The sequence below is a fragment of the Monopterus albus genome, unplaced genomic scaffold, assembly GCF_001952655.1.
Source record: "Monopterus albus unplaced genomic scaffold, M_albus_1.0 scaffold3.1, whole genome shotgun sequence".
Classification (NCBI taxonomy): Eukaryota; Metazoa; Chordata; class Actinopteri; order Synbranchiformes; family Synbranchidae; genus Monopterus; species Monopterus albus.
In genome coordinates this window covers 11,153,160-11,176,312 of record NW_018127883.1, presented here as the reverse complement: position 1 = coordinate 11,176,312, position 23,153 = coordinate 11,153,160, and the positions used below count along the sequence as shown (strand labels likewise).

At 40.1% G+C, this 23,153-nt stretch overlaps 1 protein-coding gene across 6 annotated transcripts in view; it reads right to left on the bottom strand.

Annotated features, from left to right (window-relative positions):
- Nucleotides 1-22,577, bottom strand: part of myo3a (myosin IIIA) — a 47,499-nt gene extending 24,922 nt beyond the window's left edge. For 2 of the 6 annotated variants that reach the window (XM_020601114.1, XM_020601155.1), the window contains exons 1-10: nucleotides 22,542-22,575; nucleotides 18,910-19,092; nucleotides 18,653-18,787; nucleotides 11,579-11,683; nucleotides 11,320-11,419; nucleotides 8,240-8,316; nucleotides 6,067-6,212; nucleotides 1,982-2,047; nucleotides 1,679-1,834; nucleotides 1,242-1,283 (exon numbers count right to left, since the gene is read on the bottom strand). In XM_020601114.1, coding sequence (XP_020456770.1) covers nucleotides 1,242-1,283; nucleotides 1,679-1,834; nucleotides 1,982-2,047; nucleotides 6,067-6,212; nucleotides 8,240-8,316; nucleotides 11,320-11,419; nucleotides 11,579-11,683; nucleotides 18,653-18,787; nucleotides 18,910-19,092; nucleotides 22,542-22,562 — 1,031 coding nt within the window. In that variant the 5' untranslated portion in view covers nucleotides 22,563-22,575. Of the gene's footprint in view, nucleotides 1-1,241; nucleotides 1,284-1,678; nucleotides 1,835-1,981; nucleotides 2,048-6,066; nucleotides 6,213-8,239; nucleotides 8,317-11,319; nucleotides 11,420-11,578; nucleotides 11,684-18,652; nucleotides 18,788-18,909; nucleotides 19,093-22,117 lie in introns of all 6 variants that reach the window. The other 4 variants (XM_020601140.1, XM_020601123.1, XM_020601132.1 and 1 more) reach the window with 4 other exon arrangements.
- Between the last annotated feature and the right edge of the window lie 576 nt (nucleotides 22,578-23,153).

Here is a 23,153-nt window from a genome sequence, read left to right as displayed (position 1 = left end):
AACCAAGCTCCTGCTCCGATCGTACAGGGACCGGGTGGCCCTTAGCAAGGGAGTACGGGGTCCGGGGCCCCTAATAGACATGTAACCAAAAACTCACAGAACAATATTTCCACAATAAGAAGTCCACAATATAATATTTCTCATGATATTAAAGAAAAACGGCCTTTACTAAAAAAATTATTCAGTGTAAATTGATATGGTATTTATAAAAGGTAATGCAGCCATCAGTAGCAGTGTTTTATGAGATAAAATATTAAAGCAGCTGGATCTTGTAAATAAAACAAGTCACACTCACAGTGGTACATCAGTGTTTTAGTACCCCCTTGTCAGGATGAACTTTCTGTTTGGTGGCCGTGCTCAGTAAGCTAGCAGACCAGTAGTAGACCCCGACCACTGGGGGCAGTAGTGAGCAAAATGCTGCTCAGTGCACGAGAACAAGGAGGAGACGATGTCAGACTAGGACAAACTACATAAAAGTGAGGTTGGTGCGCCATTGCAGGTGCTTCTCAAACATCGTGGTCTACCTTTTCAAGAAAAAAGACTTCAAGGGTCATTATTAAATTGTTGATTTTGTGTATGTCCATCCGGTTTGTTTGCCCATCTCCGTCAAAGTGCTGTGCACAGTCTTGTTCCACCTATTTCTGCAAGATGCATCTAGAACTGTCTTAGTCCTAAATGTGGCTAGTATTACATTCGTCTGCCAGTAAATGCAAATTGTCAGTTTCCTTTTTGTCTGTGTCATTTCTTGGCAAACTGAAATGGTGCCACACAACAGCCCAAAGTTGATGAAGAAGCATCTGCTATGCAAGTTTCAATTTCCACATTTAGCAGAATAACAATATGTAGATACAGCCATAATCCAAAAATACACAAAAAATTTCAATAATGATAATTTCCTATTGTTATTGCATTTATTCTCTGCTAAAACTCCATTTCTCAGAAGGTTGATGATGAGTGCTGGAGGTTGGGAGCTCAAACTGCTGTGGTTGGTTTACACTTGGTTGATTGATCCCAGTTACACCGCAAATGATAGGACATTACATAAAGACCAGGTGCAGAAGACCGAGGAAGGAGTTACAATATGACAGGGTGGCCGCATCATAAACAATCTAAAATCACCCCACGTAGTTGACTGCAAATACATGTAATACCACAAACTACAGTAAGAGCCGGACTAGCAAACCCAGTCATCATCTACTCTTACTGTGGCACAAAGGTCGTATACTGTATGCATGTGTTACCTGTCATTACTGCCTGTACTTCTCTCTGTCTTTCCATGGTGGCTTAAATGACAGAAATGGGATTACTGGAACACTGTATGACTGTACAGGTAAAACATTTTCTGGGCTAACATTTTAATTCATGTGACTGCAGCTTGAATGAAACTGGTGCAGGGCAGAGCTGTTTATGTGAGGGCGACAGAGCTTGTCAAACATCCAGCATGGGGGTAATTTGGATTACACTCTGCAAATGCTAACCTGCAGTCTAGCAAAGAAAACCCACTGACAGGAGAGGTTTGCAGACGTTTTTGGGCTTTATAGAAATCTAACAGTATTGTCAGTGAGTATTCTGCTCGTCCAGATTGACAAATAGTGGTAGCTTATAATATATTAAGAATACGGTATATGTGGAAATGTGAGATATTGGAAAGGAAACGTACATAAAAATAGGACAGTACCTTGTTTTTTCAGTGGCTCCTATTTGTTGGTTGAGGTCAATGAGTTCAATCAGTTGTTTCTGTAGTATTTTCTCTCTGCCTACAATCTGTTTGATGAACTCATGTTGGAGCAGGTCTAGCACATTTGGTCTCAATTCAAAGTCTTTAATCAGACATCTGTGGGAAGGAAGAAGAAAAGATAGAGGAGGATAGGGGGCGCATGGAATTCATTGGATTTATATTCAAAACATCTGGTTGTGTACTATCGGTGGAAATATTTATTACTGACACGGGTCTAACAAACACACTAGCATCCAGACTCACTTCCTGATGAAGTCATTAAAGTTGTCTGACCAGAGCTCAGGCTGGTGGAGAGTAGGTGGAGGATTTCTGTTACAAGAAGGAATGTAAGAGATAAATGGAAAGATAAGATGAGATGAGATTTACAAAGGTGAGGTGGTGAACAAAAGGCCAAGGCACAGAGTGGAAGATGGAGTGAAATCTTAACACTGGAGCCATTTGTCATCAGTAGAGGTATTTCTTCAGTGGCATGAGGTAATAACAAATGGCCTGTGACCTGTGTAGCTGAGTGGTAATGATACAGCTGATTTTACGACAGAAAAGTAGGTAAGAAAAACTGTTAGCACCAATGAATATTGAATACATAAGCAGATCTTATAAGCTTAAGGTTTCTTTTCAGTCACATGCCGTTGAGGGATCACGCCTGGGGAACAACTGAGCTAATTTGCTATAATTCCTTGTTTACTTTAAGTACCTTTTTACAAGAGGGTTCCTGGCAAGTGGTGGGGAAGTCGGCACTGCCTGCTAGTGTACCGTGTTGCCTCTAACAGCAATAAATTGGTCTAATGAGAGGACATACATCTCCTCTTTATCACACACAACACACACACACACACACACACACACAGACACACACACACACACTATACAACTAGCAAAAGCATGAGACATTTATTTGGAGTCTGCTATTCTTGTGACCGTTAGTGCTTTTCTTATACAAAAGATAAACAGGAGCACCTTAAGCTATAAAACTATTTAATTTTGAATTGCCTATGTGAACAAATTCATATTTTGTACATAATCACAGCTCAATCTTTTATATGTATGCTTAAGTAGGAGGGCACTGTTAATCTGTATCCTGAGTTAACCTGCATACAGCATTGCACTTCTGCTTATATGGTAAAATTCCAGATAAATATGATTAAATAAAAATGCTAGGTCAGTCGATGCCTTCAGTGTGCTGTTTTCCATGATCGGTGAAGGAGTGAACCTGAGGGGGGAAGTGGGGAGTGTGAACAGAGACCCTGAAGCTCGGGCTGCAGCAGTCGCATAGATTCTGAGAAAGTTGTGTGATGGCTCCCATGGTGCACAGCCCCAGGGCATGCACGCTGGTCAACTATGACACAGGAACTGTCCATGTGCGTTTGTGTAAGGTGCACACTATGCAGTGACAGACAAAAGTGCTGTGGTACTAAGACGGTAGCGATGCTAAGCGCTTATACAGATCTCACTCCGCAGGAGACGATAAACAATTACATTTCACCTTCAGCCCACACACAGATGAGAAAAGGGTAGCTGTGCTTTCAATTTCCCCCACAAGACAAATGGGATCAGTGGCAGGAGGGGAGTGGAAAAGACTGTACTTTGTCTGGTCTGTACAGATTGCAGTACACACAGTATGCATTATGCTGTCTTTACAATCCTCTCTCCCTGTAGAGGGGGGGTGTCAGGAAAACATAGCCAATGGTGTAGTGAATAAATTATCTTGTTTGAGCTACTGTTCAATAAAGGTTGTATAGCACGTTTTGCCTTTAGACCATTGTTTTAGTTGCAGGTCTTGATAAAACACTATCAGCTGAAATGAATCACCATAAACTGATAATATAATGATTTTTTAAGCTGTGTAGCAATCAAAAAAATGCCAAATGATTCACTGGTTCCAAATTTTTAAATGTGAGGAAAGTGTGGAGCAACTGAAATTAAAAAAAAAAAAGTTCATCATGATGTGCAAATTAATGAACTTTGTTGTCAGTTAAATCAAATAAATTCATTGCAATGCCAAATGCTAAAGTAAATTGTCACAAAGCTGAAAAATTCTCATTTCACTAAACAAAACTTTGACTACATTGCAGCTAGATGCCAACATATCGACAGAGGCCAGTTGCTGCCAGATCACTGTCTTCACATTTTTGAAGGGCACCGATTTTTCAGATCACAAGCTGCAATTAGGATGTCACCACCTAACAGAGCTTCGGGGTGAGCAACATGGAAGATGACAAGAAAATAAAGACTTTTTTTGTTGTTTCACAATCTCATTCATCACCTGTATCAAAATAAGTCACATAAGAAAACATCTGTTTGGTAATAAATAAAATCAGGGTTGGTAATGTCTTCAACCACTCAGTTACATGCAGACAAATGATCAAATGATTATTTGTGAACCCAACTTATTTTTAAAGTTAGAATATTTTAAAGAAGACAGAATATATGCAACTTTATGCTAAATTTCAATAAATGCATTGATGGGTCAGGGTCACAGCCCCCCTGGTAATGATGACAGACAGATGTACAGATGTGATGGAGGATCACCTGGGTATTTTGAAAAGGGCTCTCATTGGGTGCAGGTCAGAGAGGGGTGGGTCTCCATCTCCCAGCTCTATAGCAGTGATGCCAAGTGACCAGACATCACAACGAGCATCGTAGGTCGAATCCAGCTGCTGCTCACATGCTATTACCTGGAGTGCAAAGTGATGAAATGCCAAATGTAAGATAAGCACTTTATAAAGTAAGTGAAGAAGAACTACACAGACAGCTACAGAGATGAGTCATGTTGAGTAAAATGACAGTTATATTTCTGTAATGGTAAAATTAAAGGATAATGTTTTCCCACATATCCCATATAGAGACTAAAACCAACACTGAATTAAATGTACTCACTGTAGTGTCACACAAGACTTTCTATAGTTGTGAGGACACTCCCTGACATACAATAATGCACTGCCTAGCCCCTTAGCCATCACAACTAAATGCCTAATCCCAACCCTAACCTAACATAAACCTAAATCTAAAATGAACCCTGACCTTTCAAAAAGCTCTCTGAAGCTACTAGGACCAGCTAAAATGTCCTCACAACACTGGCATCAGAAAATAATTGGTCCACACACAAACCACTACTTTCCTAACCTTTACCCTAACCTTAAACTACCTCCCCAAAATTCAGTGTTTTCCAGAAAGGCCGAGTTATAACAGGCACACATACACCGAGTCCATCACCAGTGTCCTCAGGGCAACAGGGTACCCAATCAACAATATACATGTTCTCTGAGTGGGAGGCATGTGTACACCACACAGACACACACAGCCACTGTTACAGCCAAGTATCTGAAATCAATACAGTTTATATTACTAGTTCTCAATGGGCTATGTACTGGAAAAGACTGTACTTTGTCTGGTCTGTACAGATTGCAGTACACACAGTATGCATTATGCTGTCTTTACAATCCTCTCTCCCTGTAGAGGGGGGGTGTCAGGAAAACATAGCCAATGGTGTAGTGAATAAATTATCTTGTTTGAGCTACTGTTCAATAAAGGTTGTATAGCACGTTTTGCCTTTAGACCATTGTTTTAGTTGCAGGTCTTGATAAAACACTATCAGCTGAAATGAATCACCATAAACTGATAATATAATGATTTTTTAAGCTGTGTAGCAATCAAAAAAATGCCAAATGATTCACTGGTTCCAAATTTTTAAATGTGAGGAAAGTGGGGAGCAACTGAAATAAAAAAAAAAAAGTTCATCATGATGTGCAAATTAATGAACTTTGTTGTCAGTTAAATCAAATAAATTCATTGCAATGCCAAATGCTAAAGTAAATTGTCACAAAGCTGAGAAATTCTCATTTCAATAAACAAAACTTTGACTACATTGCAGCAAGATGCCAACATATCGACAGAGTCCAGTTGCTGCCAGTTCACTGTCTTCACATTTTTGAAGGGCACCGATTTTTCAGATCACAAGCTGCAATTAGGATGTCACCACCTAACAGAGCTTCGGGGTGAGCAACATGGAAGATGACAAGAAAATAAAGACTTTTTTTGTTGTTTCACAATCTCATTCATCACCTGTATCAAAATAAGTCACATAAGAAAACATCTGTTTGGTAATAAATAAAATCAGGGTTGGTAATGTCTTCAACCACTCAATTACGTGCAGACAAATGATCAAATGATTATTTGTGAACCCAACTTATTTTTAAAGTTAGAATATTTTAAAGAAGACAGAATATATGCAACTTTATGCTAAATTTCAATAAATGCATTGATGGGTCAGGGTCACAGCCCCCCTGGTAATGATGACAGACAGATGTACAGATGTGATGGAGGATCACCTGGGTATTTTGAAAAGGGCTCTCATTGGGTGCAGGTCAGAGAGGGGTGGGTCTCCATCTCCCAGCTCTATAGCAGTGATGCCAAGTGACCAGACATCACAACGAGCATCGTAGGTCGAATCCAGCTGCTGCTCACATGCTATTACCTGGAGTGCAAAGTGATGAAATGCCAAATGTAAGATAAGCACTTTATAAAGTAAGTGAAGAAGAACTACACAGACAGCTACAGAGATGAGTCATGTTGAGTAAAATGACAGTTATATTTCTGTAATGGTAAAATTAAAGGATAATGTTTTCCCACATATCCCATATAGAGACTAAAACCAACACTGAATTAAATGTACTCACTGTAGTGTCACACAAGACTTTCTATAGTTGTGAGGACACTCCCTGACATACAATAATGCACTGCCTAGCCCCTTAGCCATCACAACTAAATGCCTAATCCCAACCCTAACCTAACATAAACCTAAATCTAAAATGAACCCTGACCTTTCAAAAAGCTCTCTGAAGCTACTAGGACCAGCTAAAATGTCCTCACAACACTGGCATCAGAAAATAATTGGTCCACACACAAACCACTACTTTCCTAACCTTTACCCTAACCTTAAACGACCTCCCCAAAATTCAGTGTTTTCCAGAAAGGCCGAGTTATAACAGGCACACATACACCGAGTCCATCACCAGTGTCCTCAGGGCAACAGGGTACCCAATCAACAATATACATGTTCTCTGAGTGGGAGGCATGTGTACACCACACAGACACACACAGCCACTGTTACAGCCAAGTATCTGAAATCAATACAGTTTATATTACTAGTTCTCAATGGGCTATGTACTTACTGCAGGTACACAGACAAGTGTATACACACACACACACACACACACCTCTTTATGGAACACAAAGTCCCTCACTCTTCATCATACCTCTACAGAAAACAATAAACAATGATAAACCAAAACATGCAAATTGAAATCATTAAAATGTTTCCCCAGAAGAGACAAATGTACTTAATAGAAATACTTAGTGATCATCACACATAGCTCCTCTGCAAAATGTATAACATTACATAATACAACTTACCCCACACCTCAACGTTACATTACCAAATCTTTAGAAAGATAAGCGCAGTTCAGTAAATAATCCAGTGCAGAATGTATAAAACTCTAAAAGTCTGCAATTTGTTTAAAACTTCTTCTAATAAAAACACAAGGTCCCGATTTCCCGAGGACAACAAAGTACTTTTCAGCCAAACCCTTTGGAGTCTAGACTCCACTGTCAACAAACTTTCTTAGAACTCTGTCGATGTGCATCTTACCCAAATCACATTAAAATCTTTGAGTCCTGACATAATATGCCATGCAGCGTGTATTCTAATTCACAATTTGCACAGTATGCAAACCTCATGTAAAATGTGTATGTGCACTTGGAAGAAATACATTTAAAACAAGCCCAAATGCAGTGTTAACAAAAAGTAGCTACAGTGCTGAAGACTAACTGTATCCATTTGATCGCTACATTGCGTGTTAATAATTTGGATTGTTTAAGTGCTTCCGCCCTTATTATAATCATGCAAATACAGTATATAGTGTGCATGCATATGTGTGCTATAGACCTAAAGTGTTTTATTTTCTTATGATTATTTTATCTTGACAAATTAGCCTTGAGCTAGAAGGGAATTAAATAAAGAAATGAGAGAAACACTAGACTGCTTTTCAAATGGTTAAACACAAGGTATGAAACAATGCACAGAAAACATAACTGCTTGCCAGTAAGAAAACACTCCCTTATGGAAACAGCCTTTGAAAAGAAATAATATTGATCAAGGTCACAAAAACTCAAAAGCAAGTTCCTCAAGCAAAGAGGAACTTGCACAGGAGAGGGCTACATTAACCCCCTGTCAAAAGGACAAGGGGGTTATGACTGCTGTATGCAGTGGTATAACAATCACTTCTTGTTGCAACTGTGTCTGTATAAAAGCAATAAACAAGTGCACTGAGATAGGAGACAAACACTGGAGGCTGCCCATTTCATATTTTTCATGATCACTGTATCTGACAGTGTTATGACTTTGATGATTATTAACTGTGGCCCACTGGGATCTGCTCCAGGCTAATGTAGCAGAAAGAGACAATGCTGTGGGAGTGTTTATCGGCCAGTTTCACACGGTACCTCAGGAGCCATCCAGAAGGGAGTTCCCACAGAGGTGTTCCTCCTCAGACGGGTATTTGTTAGCTGGGCTGAAACACCTGCAAAGAAGAGAACACACACACACACTTCAGCCATTTTAGTCTCTCTCTCAGGACTCGGCAGAGAAGAGAGAATTTGCACTCAGGTCTTTAACTTCCTTGGCTTTTTTTTTTTTTTTTTTTTTTTTTTTTAAATGAAAAGATCAGATTGGCTGGTAAATTTGATGACCTGTGAAAAGGGAAACAGTGAACAGTACACAGCAGGGTGCTGCTGAGCAGATATGAGGCTGAATGGATTTCAGCTCTTTCTCATATGCTACTGCTAGAGCTGTCACTATAGTGACGTTTTTTTACACAACAACACACACACACACACACACTTATATGCACAGGACTTTTTCTTCTTGTTCTTTCCAGTGATTGCTTTGAATTACAAATTCTTGTGACTGCAATTTTGTTTTTGCTGGTCATTTCAAGAACATCTGAATCCAATTCAACTGTAAAACAGATTTTACCAGGTGGAAGCAACATCGCGTCTTCTCTCAGACCAAAATATTATGTATTTGATTATGTTAGGTTTATCTGCTTTATCCGGTTTAGCAGCAAGAAAAAGAGGGGGTGTGTTAGTATGTGGTTAAAAGCCTGACAAGGAACATGCTGACCCACAATCGTGACTTCACTCCAGTCCAGACTACACTGGGATGTATCCTAGGGTTTGATCAGCTGAAGCAGTCAGATCAGGAGGAGCAACGAAGACAAAAGCAGAGCCTCAAAGCAAAAATGTACAACAAACACAACAAACAAATGGTGATCTAGTCTAGTGAATGACACACAACACTGTCTTTGTTTTGCACATTATATGTATATGTCTGAATTACACAGTTTTAGATGATGTTCTGCAGAGTGCGTTTTGACAGTCAGGTGGGCAGAATAAACGCTTAAAGGAGTAGTTTATCAAAAAGTAGGAACAAAACATCCAGATGGTGACTGATTTAAAATATGTTCAAAACATGAAATATGTGTATTCACAGCCCTTATGCAGAACCATTTATATAACATAATGCATTTCTAACAGCATCATAAAATGTTTCTTGCCTGTGCACCAATTTTTCCACCACTTCATTACTGTTAGTAAAGTACGGCAACACACTTATTTTCCATTGGTGCTGCTGGAGAGAAAATCCAGGATGAGCAATGCAGGGGAAAGTGGCTGTGTGGCAAACATCAAAAGGGATGAGAGTCATGTGCAGAAGGGGGATGAACAGTATGCTGAAGTTTGACACAGTGTCACCAAACCACAGACATTAACACCAGCCCACATTAGTGAGAACAAACCCATAGTTTTAAATGGACATAGCAAAGAGCATGAAACCATGAGACCTCAGTGAACCTACAATTATCCAATCAATGTATGTTTAAGCACACATCTGTTATAATACACTGTATATGTGAGGCATATGAATGTGTGAGGATACAAAACACAAAGAGCCCCCTTTTACAGCTCTCACAGCCTCTCTCTTTCTGCTACATTAGCGCGGAGTGGAGCCTGGTGGGCCGCATTTAACAATCATCATAAAGATAATGCTTGAAATTAGAATATTCATGAGAGACCCGTGGACGAACAGCTCTTCTCATTCTTCTGCTGCTCTCTTCGCAGCAACTCTCTGCTGTTTTGTTTCTCAGCTGGAGATGAGTCACTGCGGGGGCTTTATCTCTTCAGCTGCTTAGTGTAGCGTGCATCCCTCCACATGAAAAACCATTAATCCCAGTGTGACGCAAGGCCTACGTGTAGCGCCGGGGCGAGCATTAGTTGGCCACGTTTTATTGACGTTTTCGTCACTTTGTTTTTATACACGAAGCTTATTTTTAAGATGCTCCTCCTAATTTCTTTTTTTTTATTTTATTTTTTTTACTTTTTTGGTTATGCCACATAAGCATTAACAGACACAAAATGTTAAAGACTTTCAGACTAGTAAAATATGTTACAGGTATATTTTCATACCTGCAGTTCTTCCACTCTCTACATGAGCGGGAAGAAACTCCAGTATGAGCTTCTTATTGGTGAATATTGCCAAATGCCTAAGCATGAATTTCACTGGCAGACAACAACACAGGAGGCTCTAGCTGCTCAGTTTGCTGCTCAGGTGAATGACATGCCATTTACTTTTTGTTTGCACTGATTTTGTTTGCACTGAGCTGAGAAACTGATTTTTTTGTATTTAAATGCAAGTCACATAATATATGCGTCTGATGTTACTACCAACATACAGTATATTACAAATCAGAACTTAAACTAAGCAGGGTTTTCCCCATCACAGAAAGGCTTAGGCGCCTATGTTGTAGTTTGCACATATACATATTGAGGCTGTAACGATTTCAAAACTGCTGCAATAAACAGCTGCTGTGAATTCAGAATAAGCTCACACGGAGGGGGATGGTTGCCATACTCCATATTTGCTACTTCTTATTCACATATTAAGTGATTCCATTAATACCCTTCCTCCCCTTAGAGAGCTGTGCACTTTGTATGTCATGGTTAAGACATGGCTTTTAAGAGAAGCCCACAGTCAGTAGACTAAATGCAAACCTGCACTCATATTTTTTTTGGGGGGGTGGGGGGGGGATTTGGTAATGAAAACAGGCAGCTGGTTTTTCAGTCCCTAAAGAAAATAGGGGTGAGTCATCCCATGGAAATAGTCAGAACCATTTTGCCTATTGTGAGCGTTCAGTCCTGGAGCTATGGTGTGCTGCTCTTAGTGCCTCATTTGGTTAAGACAATCCAAATGCAAATCAACAATGTCCTCTGCTGTGTGTTGCAGAATTGAAAAGATAGGGAGTAATGGAAAAGTTGAATCGTCTGACACACTGTCGGCTTGTGTAAATGTATTCCAACCTCTCAAGGAAACTAATTAGCAGTACAATTTATTTGCTAAGTGGCTGATGGTAATGGATTTGACCCTCTTCTGTTAAATAGGGCCACAACATGATTTTCACCAATTGGGGGGGACAATAGTAGAAGGACATGGTTTTAAAGCTGGTCTTTTGCAAAGATGCATTACATACCAAAATCCACAAGCTTGATCCCTCCTTGTGTCGTCAACAGGATGTTATTGCCTTTGACATCACGGTGGATGGTATTGTTGATGTGCAGGTGTTGGAGGCCCTGTGAAACAAAAACCAGTTAAGAGTTTATATTCTGACAATCACCTGCTTCCAAAATTATCCCACTTAGACTCCTTTCATTGAAGCAATTTATTAAGTAAGGGGTGGTTGTTTATTGAATCCAACACACACACACACGCATTCAAAAGGCCAGACTCACTCTGAGTGCCTCATGTAAGATGTAAGCAACAATGGGTTCATCCACTCTGTCTCCTCTCCTCAGCATGCCTTTGGCCAGATCTGTCACCGAGCCACCATTGCAAAGCTGCAAAAACCCACAAAGAAAGACAACAATGAGCAAACACAGAGTCCGCATCGACTATACAGTTTGGATAAAATAGATATGAAGAATTTCATGATGAGAAACAGCAGAGGGTGAAAATGTTTTGATCATAAAACTTCGCAGTGAGGAGGAGAATGCTACAAATCATTCTGTCAGTCTTTAGAAGCTTATCTTTCTGAGGCAGCTTGGTGGGAGGTGAACATTGTGTCCATGGAGAAAATGTACATCTAGTGAGGAGGGTTTAATCTGCGCTGTGATCACTAAGCAGGGTAAATATTACGGATGTACAAATTACCTTCAAATGAAGCCTCTTATGTTTTCAGACAATGCTGTGGTGTATATTACAAATTACACACCACTTACAGGAAAAGATTTAATAAAGGAAACAAAAACCCGAGTTAAAAACAGGCTGATGACTTTCTCACGGCAAGAAATGTTTGTGTTTAGAGGTGTTTCCTTGTGGAATACGATATCTAGATATGGGCCCCACTGTGGATAGAAAATCCTCTTGGGAAATTACAGAAAATTACCCAGGAGGTTGCCAAGGCAACAATGATAACCCTTAATTTGTGCCTTTCTTTGGAAGATGCCAGAGGTGTGTGAGAAATAAAAAGCTCCAAGAACATCATTTATGGTGCTGGAAGATGGAAGCGGACAGAAATTCTGCATACGAACGCTGTTTGTAAACACAGCCTCATCACTCCATCTACAGATGCATTAATAATACAATCACATGAATCTTTTTCCGTCTCTTTTGACTTCTGAATATTTTACACACGTCACCCATCTTTAATCATAAATGCATCCAGAAATATTTTGTATTAAACAGGAGATCATCGTATTTCTTTATGCATTAAACACTTGTTCTTTTATAATTACACTAATTTTCCCCACACTTGTAAATGATGATCTTTGATCAGAATATGTCCTTTAAATCACACATAAACCAAGTCTCTAGATCTGCCTTCTTTCACTTGCGCAATATTGCAAAAATCAGGAGCATCCTGTCTCAAAGTGATGCTGAAAAACTAGTCCATGCATTTGTTACTTCCAGGCTGGACTACTGTAACTCTTTACTATCAGGATGTCCCAATAGTTCCCTAAAAAGCCTCCAGTTAATCCAAAATGCTGCAGCCAAAGTACTGACAGGAACTAGTAAGAGAGATCATATCTCTCCCATATTAGCTTCTCTCCACTGGCTCCCTGTAAAATTCAGAATAGAATTTAAAATCCTTCTCCTAACATACAAAGCCCTTAATGACAAGGCTCCATCGTATCTTAAAGACCTCGTAGAGCCTTATCATCCTAACAGAGCACTTCGCTCTCAGAGTGCAGGTTTACTTGTGGTTCCTAGAGTCCACAGAAGTAGAGAGGGAGGCGGACACCCTCTCTAACTTTAAGATTAGACTTAAGACGTTCCTTTTTGATAAAGCTTATAGTTAGGGCTGGATCAGGTGACCCTGACCCTTCCCTTAGCTATGCTGCTATAGGCCTTTTTGGTGACCCTGAGCCTTCCCTTAGCTATGCTGCTATAGGCCTTTGCTGCTGGGGGGCCCCATAATGCTCTGAGCTCCTCTCCTCATGAAGACCTCTACTAACACGTGTAAGTGAACACCTGTCAGACACAGGTAAATTAGTCACATTCATGTAGGATAAACTAGTAAAATCCACCAATACTCTTGCTTCCTCAGTCTTTACATGTTTGATTGTTGTGTCTTGTTGCTTTTCTTCTTTTGTCTCTCCTCTATCCACTCACCCCAACCGGTCGAGGCAGAAGGCCGCCCACCAAGAGCCGGGGTCTGTCGGAGGTTTCTTCCGTTAAAGGGAGTTTTTCCTCCCCACTGTCGCCAAGTGCTTGCTCAGGGGGGATTTGTTGGGTTTTTCCTATGTAATAATAGTGATAACAGTAAGGTCTAGACCTTAATTTGTAAAGTGTCCTGAGATGACCTTTGTTGTGATTTGGCGCTATACAAATAAAATTTGATTTGATTAAACTGAAAGCTTAATTAGGTAATAAACACGCAGTGGAGGGATGTAGAATCAGTCACCTGCAGAGATCATACTAAAGAGATTTCAGAAAAGGTTTCCAACAGATATATTATATACCACAGTCAACGCAACTGGAACATGTTTCAAAATGAAAGGGCACTGCACACAGAAGCACAACATGGTGCTTAGAATGCAAAACTGATGTTCCTAGGGTGGTTATGGAAGCAGGGTGGTCTGAAGACTTTGAAAACAAAATGGATGCATCCTTTGTCTTCTTAAGAAAAGTGCTGACTGATACAAAGGGAGCATCACAATACCGACAAATTTCTGGTACTGTGGCCAAATCTCCACACGGGGACCCATTTTGTCATCTCATTATAGTTATGCCCACCCAGCTTGACTGCCTTTGCATACACAAAGTGTTTCAGTGCTACTTAACACAGCTAACGGCACAACAAAAAGCTATGAGTTGCATCATCTATTAAAAGCTTAGAAAAACAACAAAACTGCCCAGACTTCAACAAATAGCCAAAAGGTTTTCTGTTGACCATTTCAGCTGAAGTTGAAATTAAAATGTATCACGACTTACTCTCACCGTCGTCATTTTGTTGGAAGACGACGTACATCGGGTAATGCTAAATACTTTGTCATTTTGTTTATTTCTGATCTGTTGGTCTTTGAAGTAGTCTGTATCTGCTTGTAGTTTTTTTAGCATTTTTTCTGCTTCACTTTGTATTTTTTCCTCTTTGGAGTAATTTTGTTTCTTTATGTAGTAGTTTTACATCTCTTTTTTGTCCCACTGTTTTTCCGTGTATCGGTTTTATTTCTCTCTGTAATAATCTGTGTCTTTTTCACCTCCTTGTTCTTTTGGCCTCTTTGTGTTTTGCATCTCTTCAGTCATTTTGTGTCTTTTTGTAAGTGCTTTGCAACCCTCTGAGTTCATTTTCTGTCTATAGTTGTTTGATATTAAAGGCCGCTTCAAAACAGAAAGTCCAAGCCAGTGCCGGTAGACCTGTTTGGTAATTTTTCCATGCACTAATGACCCTGACTAAGTGCTGGCATAAGTTTTCAATGCTGGACCTCCTGTTTTTTTTCCCTCTCCGTCTGCCTATCAATCTACCTATCCATCAAGGACCCAAAGGGCTGCTGCAGGATGGATTGCATGTATATCTGCTGCCACATGGGGTGCTTAATCACTCCTTCTCTCTGCCATCAGACGTGCAGTCAGGCTGAGCACACTGCAGAAGCTTTCACAGACAGCACAGGGCTCTGACATTGAGCCGCACCGGATGTCAGTCCTCATGACTGCTACCATATCACTTGTCATCATTAAATTACACAGGACAGACAGACAAATCCATATTAATGAGCACATTAAATTAGCACTTTCACGTTGGCCACACACTGGTGCACATCTTGAAAACGATCTTCAACATGAACATTAATTATTTGAGATGTGGTGAATGATCGAATCTCTGCAGGGCGGAAAAGATGTATGGGACCACAAACCTGGTGTGATTTCATTTTTGTAAAAATGAAACCATATTTACTAACTTTTCTATGAAGCTCTATGAGACTGACATAGACAATTACAATTTTTTGGTGTGTTTAAATGTGTCTATGGTTGTTGCATAAACTAAACAATGTCAACTAGACAGCATCACATCCTTAGACTACAATAGTTACAGTGAAATTGATGACATGATACAGTAGCAGCTCTAAGAGAAGAATCTGCCATTCATAAAGTCTGGTTTACGCTAGTCAGATTGAAATATCAGTCAATGTTAGGACAGTCAAATGTAAATCAACTACTGATTTCACTGGACTGAGATTAGTCATTTCCCGTTAGCTGTCAACACAGCAGCATCAAGACGTAATACAGTAGTTAGAGGAAAATCAAAGCCAGTTTAATAGGAAACAATTTATATAACAAATAGATTAAGATTCACATGTTGCATGCGAATTTCCACAGAACTATCAGTTTTTGAAGAATACACTGAATACTGAGTGGGATATTCTCAATTACAAATGAGGCCAGGTGCTCATTTAGTCATGTAAATGAAAGATGACTAAAAGAAATGGATGAAACAAATGTAAAGATGAAACACACACGGCGGTCAGGTGCTGACTTTTTACTCAGCTATCTTTGATGCACCTTTCCATGCAAACATGAATCTGCATTGTATTTTTACCAAGCGCCGGTTTATTGGAAAACCAGAGCTGTATCGTGTCTGCAACACTGAATATGTCCCTGAGTGTGTGACACCCTGGATCATCTCCAGCGAGAGAAAAGTGCTGCCATTCTTAGTGTAGCCTTATCATTTACATGGGCATAAAAGCGGAGGTGTCTATTTTCTGGCACAGTTCAGAGAAAGGTCTTAACTTTTGAAATTTTAAACCTCATTTTCAGTTAGGCCAGGACAGAGACCAAAAGGGGACATATGCAGATGACAGCAATTTGTGATATTTTAAAAGGAATCCAACAAAGAAGAGGACAAAAGGGCTAAAAATCAGTTTAGATGGAGATTTTGTGAATTGTAGTGGGTGAAACAATGTTTCACAGCAGAGATCAAGAGATTTTGGCCAATGTATTATTAGTCATTCTATAATTACCGATATAAACAAAATCATCATCAGTGGTCGCAACAACAAAGCAGCAGTTAAAGGTTGTAAACCAATTTAATTTAGAATGTAAACTCAAAACTACAACATGGGCACCGAATAATGCAATTTCAATTCAGAATTACAAAACAGTGACTTCTCATTGTTGCATAATGGAAGACAGGACATATTGTCAAAAGAAGAGCTTTTAAATGTTGGATTAAACACAGACCTTCAGCAGGGCTGTGGATGAAACACAGGGAGCTCACATTTGAAATGCACATCCAAATCAGGCTTTTATTTCTAATTAGAGAAGAAAAGTCGCTCCATCATCCCTATCTTTGAAGTATTTTTAAGCTGATTGGGATCAAAATTAGGCCGTCATACATGAAAGCTGCCCATCTCAGCCCACATCCGCTGTCATAAAAGAGTGGACTATAGATGCAAAGCCAAAAGCTCGCAGACCCCAATGAGGGGCTAACAAAGTAGAGGATGCAATTTGTATGAATCCTGCTCATAATGAGCGGTCGGCTGTGAGCACACAGGGCAGAGAAAAGCCGCTTTCAGCAGAACTAAAGAATGGAAAATTACAGAAAAGAGGGGCCATAACCATGGTGAATGGCCACCTCACTCCCTGCTTTCCTGCCCCTTCACTCCTAAACCCCCATATGCATCTACTTCAGATTACACACACACAAACACACTCTCGGAGTCACTTGCTAAACAGTCAGACAACAGTCTCAGGCTCAGGATTAGCCTCCGTATTTAAACTGCTCACTGCAGATTTTTGTGAGGGAAATTTTGAAACTGAATATGCAAACCACAAAATAAAACAGGAAGCAAACAAAGCAGCAAAGTTTGAGTGAACGTCCCTACCACCCTAGGGATTGAGGTCATGGTACAAAACTGTAATGCAAAATAAAAACAAGAAAATCTTATAAAAAGGTCCAGTAATGCCATGTATGGTCTGGTTACTCAACATCTTAGATTGTGCTTGATAGCCAAGCAAAGTAACTGCAGGGCCCACGTAGTGGTCAGGGGGAAGGACAACAGGGAAAGAAACACAAGCTGGAGAGGTGAAAACTACCTACTGGGTTAGCATAACACTGCTGCTCAGTGAGCGTAATAGTTAAAAAGTGTCAACTCCCAAAGGTAAATGAAACTCACCCGCTGGGCACCAGAAGTCCAGTCATTATTTGTTGAGATATTTAGGTCTGGACCAAAGAGGCAGACTGAGCAGCTGAAAACTGCCATCCTGGGAGCCAAGTCACTAATGTGATTAAAAACACTACAATACATTTTATAAAACCATTACATCAAGGACCTTGTGGGCCATAGCTGTGACACTTCTCCTGCATTCTTTCTTATGAAACCTCCTTTAGTTTGCTGACCGTGTTTATCAGATGTCCCCAGCTTTGTACTACTCTCTATCAAAGCAGGAATATAAATTACATGGTCAGAAACTCAAAGGCAAAGAAAAACTGACATCCGCCACTGTGTTAGACTCTACAAACATTTTTCCTTGTCTGAGGTTGATGTCGATTACATGTTTGTCTGGAGCCTGACATTTCACAAGGGTTACATGAGCCGACGAAATATGAAAGACGAAGAATGGGCTAGCCGGAGGCAAAGCATTTTAAAATGTACATAAAGCAACAGTAGCACCAAGGTCCCCTTGAATGTTTGCATAAAATGTCACATTTACACCTGCAACAAACCATCCCTGTACATCAGCAGGTGCAAAGTCAAATGCAGTGTTTTTGCTCAGAATCAGGCCATTTTTCATTCAGCCACTCATCCATGTGCACCCCCAGCCTCACCAAAATATGTGTGTATCCTGTCAATTACAGTTCTTAGAAAGAAAATCATAATGGGCAGGTCAAAAAACAAAAAAAAACAAAAAAACAACAATAAATTTGCCATTGGGGTGCATCTCTACCCACAATCCTTTGACCTTTGTGCCAACCTACCAGGTGTATGAACAAATTCACTGAGACAGCCCCTGTAAAGAGAAATCCCTGCTTGGCTGCTCTCAGCACACAAACACCCCACTCCCAACCCACCATGGCACCCCCATGGTGCCAACTGACCCGCAACCAAATCCCCCAGGCAGCCTATAAGTAAACTCCTAGACACTCCATGGTGGTTTAAACCATTACATAATCTCTGACCAGATTTGGTCACTGCTGCATACCTGACAAGACATTCTGTGGGAAGTGCAACTGCACCTTTATTAAGCACTCGTTTTGTCTGCACAGTACAGCCAGAGTATACAGAGAAATGCTAGGCAAGTTCTCAGTCAAATACATGGGTTGTGGCAAACACCCAGTGGCTTTTTCTATTCAAATACAAGAGTCCTACCTCTAGTACTAGCCACAGCTGATCCCCACATTTTAGATCCTTCTTGTAGTACATCCCATAGAATTTGACAACATTGGTGTGGTCAGAAAGAGCCTTGAGGATGTTGTACTCTGCTTCAATCTCCTCATCAATATCCTGCTCAACAAAGACACAGATATATCAACAATATATAAAAGACATAGCTGCTTTAACAAGCTACAACACATGCAAAATTAAATGAGCTTTATGCATCGCTCTGCAGCTGAAAGTCAACTTACATGGATGGGATCCAGTATCTTCACAGCTGCTTTACTTCCATCAGTTTTGTTGAGCACCTTGTAGACTTTCCCGTAAGTCCCTTTCCCGATTGTCTCAATAATTTCCCAGGTGTCAGTGGGATCAGGAAAGTTGTCAAAGACAATGGACTTCCCTGATTTTGGAAACATATTCAGGAGGATCTCCTGTGGAAGAAACACATGGCGACAACATTATTATCTGCAGCCCACAGAGGCTACTGTGCTTTTACATTTGTTAATCCATGTGAAAACCCTGTAAACATATGGCGAAGAGCTCAGCTGAAGGTGAATTAAAGCCTAGCAAAAGCAAAAATACTTTCACAAATGCACAAATTTATCTTGATACAGACTCAATGCATTTCTAGTTTAACCTCGTTTGTTACACTATACATATGTTTATCTGGATAGAGACAATACTAAAGGATTAAACTGTAATCTCAATGACCACAACATTCAGTAATCAGCTTCATGTTGTTTGTCTTTGCACATCAAGACCACTGATGTAACATTTATCACAAAATGTCCAGAATTACAGTGTAGTAGAACGCAGTGATAAAATAAATGCAATAAGCAAAACCTGACTGAATATCCAGATAGAAATGTACAAAGAAAAATGAGTAATAGCAACCAAACAATCAGTTAATGATTCAAGGAAAACAACTAAAAAAAAATGTATAAACACTTGAAAACAAGGGTGCCAATTTCTACCGTCACAGTTTTTCAATTCAACTGTCAAAGAATCCACACAAAACTAGAAAAATGGTAAAAGCAGAATAAGTTTAAACAAACTTACATCGTTCTCTAAAGTAGTTGTGGGACATTTTCAAAAAACACCTAATCCGTTTCTGTGCAAAAGGTTAGCATGGAAGCAGCCTGGCCTGGCTGTGAGCGTGAGCTGCAGAGGAGGAACTAACGCAAGCTAATCTCACTAGCAATTCCACCGCTTCAGGGGAAATCATCTCTAAGTGGTAGAAAACTGTGGGATTAGCAGGAATTAGTCACTGCTGCAGGATGAGCCTTTCCCCATTTAGACATGTTCATTCATACACAAAGCTGGTTAGAGGCCCACAGCATGCAGTGATGCATGAGGGTCATTCCTCTTTTTATTATCAGTGGTCACATTATTTATGTTCAGTCAGGATTGCTACCCAGTTTGCTATGTTAGATTAATTTCCCAGCAGTTGTTTAAGATAAACTAGAAAATCTCTGAGTTACTGTGAAAAAATCCCTCCAGATCAACATAAAATGGACACAGATGTAAATTTGCATTAATATTATATTCCTATACATGCATCGGCATGTAGGTAAATGCACTTGAGTTAGCCTAATGTACAGTGCCTAAGTAACATGTAGACATCTTCAATAATACATCAACGTCTGCACATGCAACAACAGGCTGTGACACATGACACGGGAGGATGAAACCTTAGGACTCACACTGGACACCTCCAACAGAAGCACAGGCTGCAAGGAAATAACCCCTTAGAGGAGACAGTGTGAATGTGTGCGTGTGTGTGCATGGTCTTATCCAACCTTGTGTGCCCTGGAGCACTGGCTGTCACTTTTAGTCAGTTACTTAGGGATGTGGCATTAACCACAGTCTCTGTGCACAAGTAAGCAACTGTACATGTGTAACTGGGCATGTACAGAGTGCCACAGTAGTGCAGTCCTAAAACCCAGAACAGTTAGCGTTGTGCACTTCCAGTTCCCTCGTAATCAAGTCTAGGGTTAGGATTTTCTGAGTGGCTTTTTAGTTAGATATCTGAAAAAGGGGTCTGTGGTTAACATAAGTCATAGGACTGTGGTGTAGTTTGTTTATAACCTAACCATAGTTTTTCACTTCTGGCGATCATATTTGAGCTTCAAAAATCATAAAAGGTGTTTACCTGTGAAGATTATCTTGCCGAACAAAACATGTATGTGTCAAACTGTTTGTGTGTCACAGAGTTTATTTTCTGCAATTATCCAAAAGCCAATGGAAAAATCCCAGTGCCTTTTTAACTGAGTGAACTAGGGTGATGCTAACATCCAGGCTGGCCTACAAAAATACATCACGCCTACAGCACGCTATCTACTGTATTAGCTAGAGATGGCAATTTCAACACCCAATATTAACCACTTTTGAAGTCATCTGAGACATCCGGTCTCAAGGTAAATTTTACAACACTGTTTCAAAAACCATCAGTGACATGACCGCCACAGCAATGTTATGTTCTGCTTTTTCAGCTTTGACATGTTTTGAAACATTGGTTGTTTCAAATGTATCAAAACAATCCTAATCGAAAATGTGTCCTTTGATACGTGTGATGTCTAAGGAGGTTTGGCCACTTGAAGCCCCTTTCGGCAAAAGGCGACGCCAACCTGGACTACTCTGTGAAGTTCTGTCTTAACACAAGAAGACTGCTGGTCTACAAGCCAAGATCATCTGTCTCACTGACTGACTGACCACATCAAAGTCAGAAATACTTTTACTTAACATGCATGAATTTTGTAAAAGAATACTCAGATGTAAATGGGCGTGGATGGGAAAGTACAAATAAAGATTCTCATGTTACATAAAACCAGAAAAATCCTGTGTTGATTGGTCTGTACCATCCTGTTTCGGCAACAAGCAAACACTAATAAAAATTTATTTCTAAAATAAGAGAATTTTTTCAAGATTTAAGTCAAGAAAAACTGGCAGCAATTTGACATAAACATGATGGGCTATGCTGTCTAGATAATACTCTTTAGAGGAAACTATTGCAGAAAAAGCAAAAACAATACAGAGGCTACAGTATTATTGCTCAGCAGCTAATAAACTTTTTACACAATTAAACAACATTTTAGCAAGTAATAATAATCATCATCATCATCATCATCATCATCATCATCATCATCCAGAACTAGGTAAATGCTTAGATTTACTTATCTTTGACGGCTGATGGTGAGAGGAAGCAAAGCAAACAGAGACACATGCTTGGTAAGGTTAAACATTTACACACACATATATGCGCAATGTATGCATAGGTAAATGCGCAGAGGCACACTATGCTGAGCCTCCCCTGAAGTATGCAAATGAGAAACCCAAATGAAGTAGTCACGTTTTCATTTTGTCAGACAAGGAAATAAAAGATGCACACTGTTTGAGGCCAACAGCTTTAGTAGCTTCTCAGTGACATACAATGCCAAAACTCATCATCATACTTACCTTCATAAGTACATTTATGTACCAGGGTATCAGTTGTGTGTGACAGCAACAGCAAGCAAGAGCATAATGTTGTTCCTGTGTGACCCAAACTCCTCTGCTGTGTTATGCATCAGGAATTAGGAACGCAAAATTTCAGAACTCAAAATATTAGTTTCAGCATGACACTAGCCAGGAGCCGATGAGGCTGATAGGGTCATAAATTCGCCTGGAGAAGACGAGCTAACAGCAGGCGAGTGCGTGGTCGACAGTGAGGAGCGAGTCAGGTGCAGCAGGTCGTGACTGCACCGCCCTGCTCTCACCATTGTTTAGCAGTGTCACATTACACGGTCACTGCTGGGGAATGGGCCAATGTAGGGCCAAGCCACACCTAGACTGAGAGTTCACTTCTGTTCATCTCAGCTGAGAGACTGGTGGCATTACCTACTTCAAATTCCTGTAGATTCATTTGAGAAGGTGCGCTCACTTACGGAAGCCGAGAAAGGCCGTGCTAACAGTTAGGTACGCTTTTCTGAAAAAGCGATTTTTTTTTTGTACGCTCCAGCCCAGCAGGTGGCGGTAATACACTATAAGTTGGCTTGCAAACCGCCAATAAACATCATAAGAAGAAGCGATTTCTTGAGCGTATCCATCCATTTTCTATACCGCTTAGTCCCAAACGGGGTCACGGGGCTCATGAGATAATTTACAGGAAATGTAATCTTGACGTTGAGAAAGTCTGCCACTTTTAATGCTAATGATGTTCGAAGTAGGTTATTATTTGTGTTACAATTGCTTGATTTACATTAATAAAAGCCTAGCCTACCTTTGATTAGACAATGCACACATCGCAGTAAAACAAGGCCCAGTTACATCCTTTAACAATCTCTTCATGTAGCAGAAAAGTGAAATTTCATGCTGCTACGATTCTGCAGACTATTGATTCCGCTCAAACTGCCAGAAGCTAATTGCTTCAATGGTGAAGCTATTAATTTATCATACAGACTAACAGATGGCGCTGTGATTGTTTTCCCTTGAACACTCAGATGCATGTATCCAT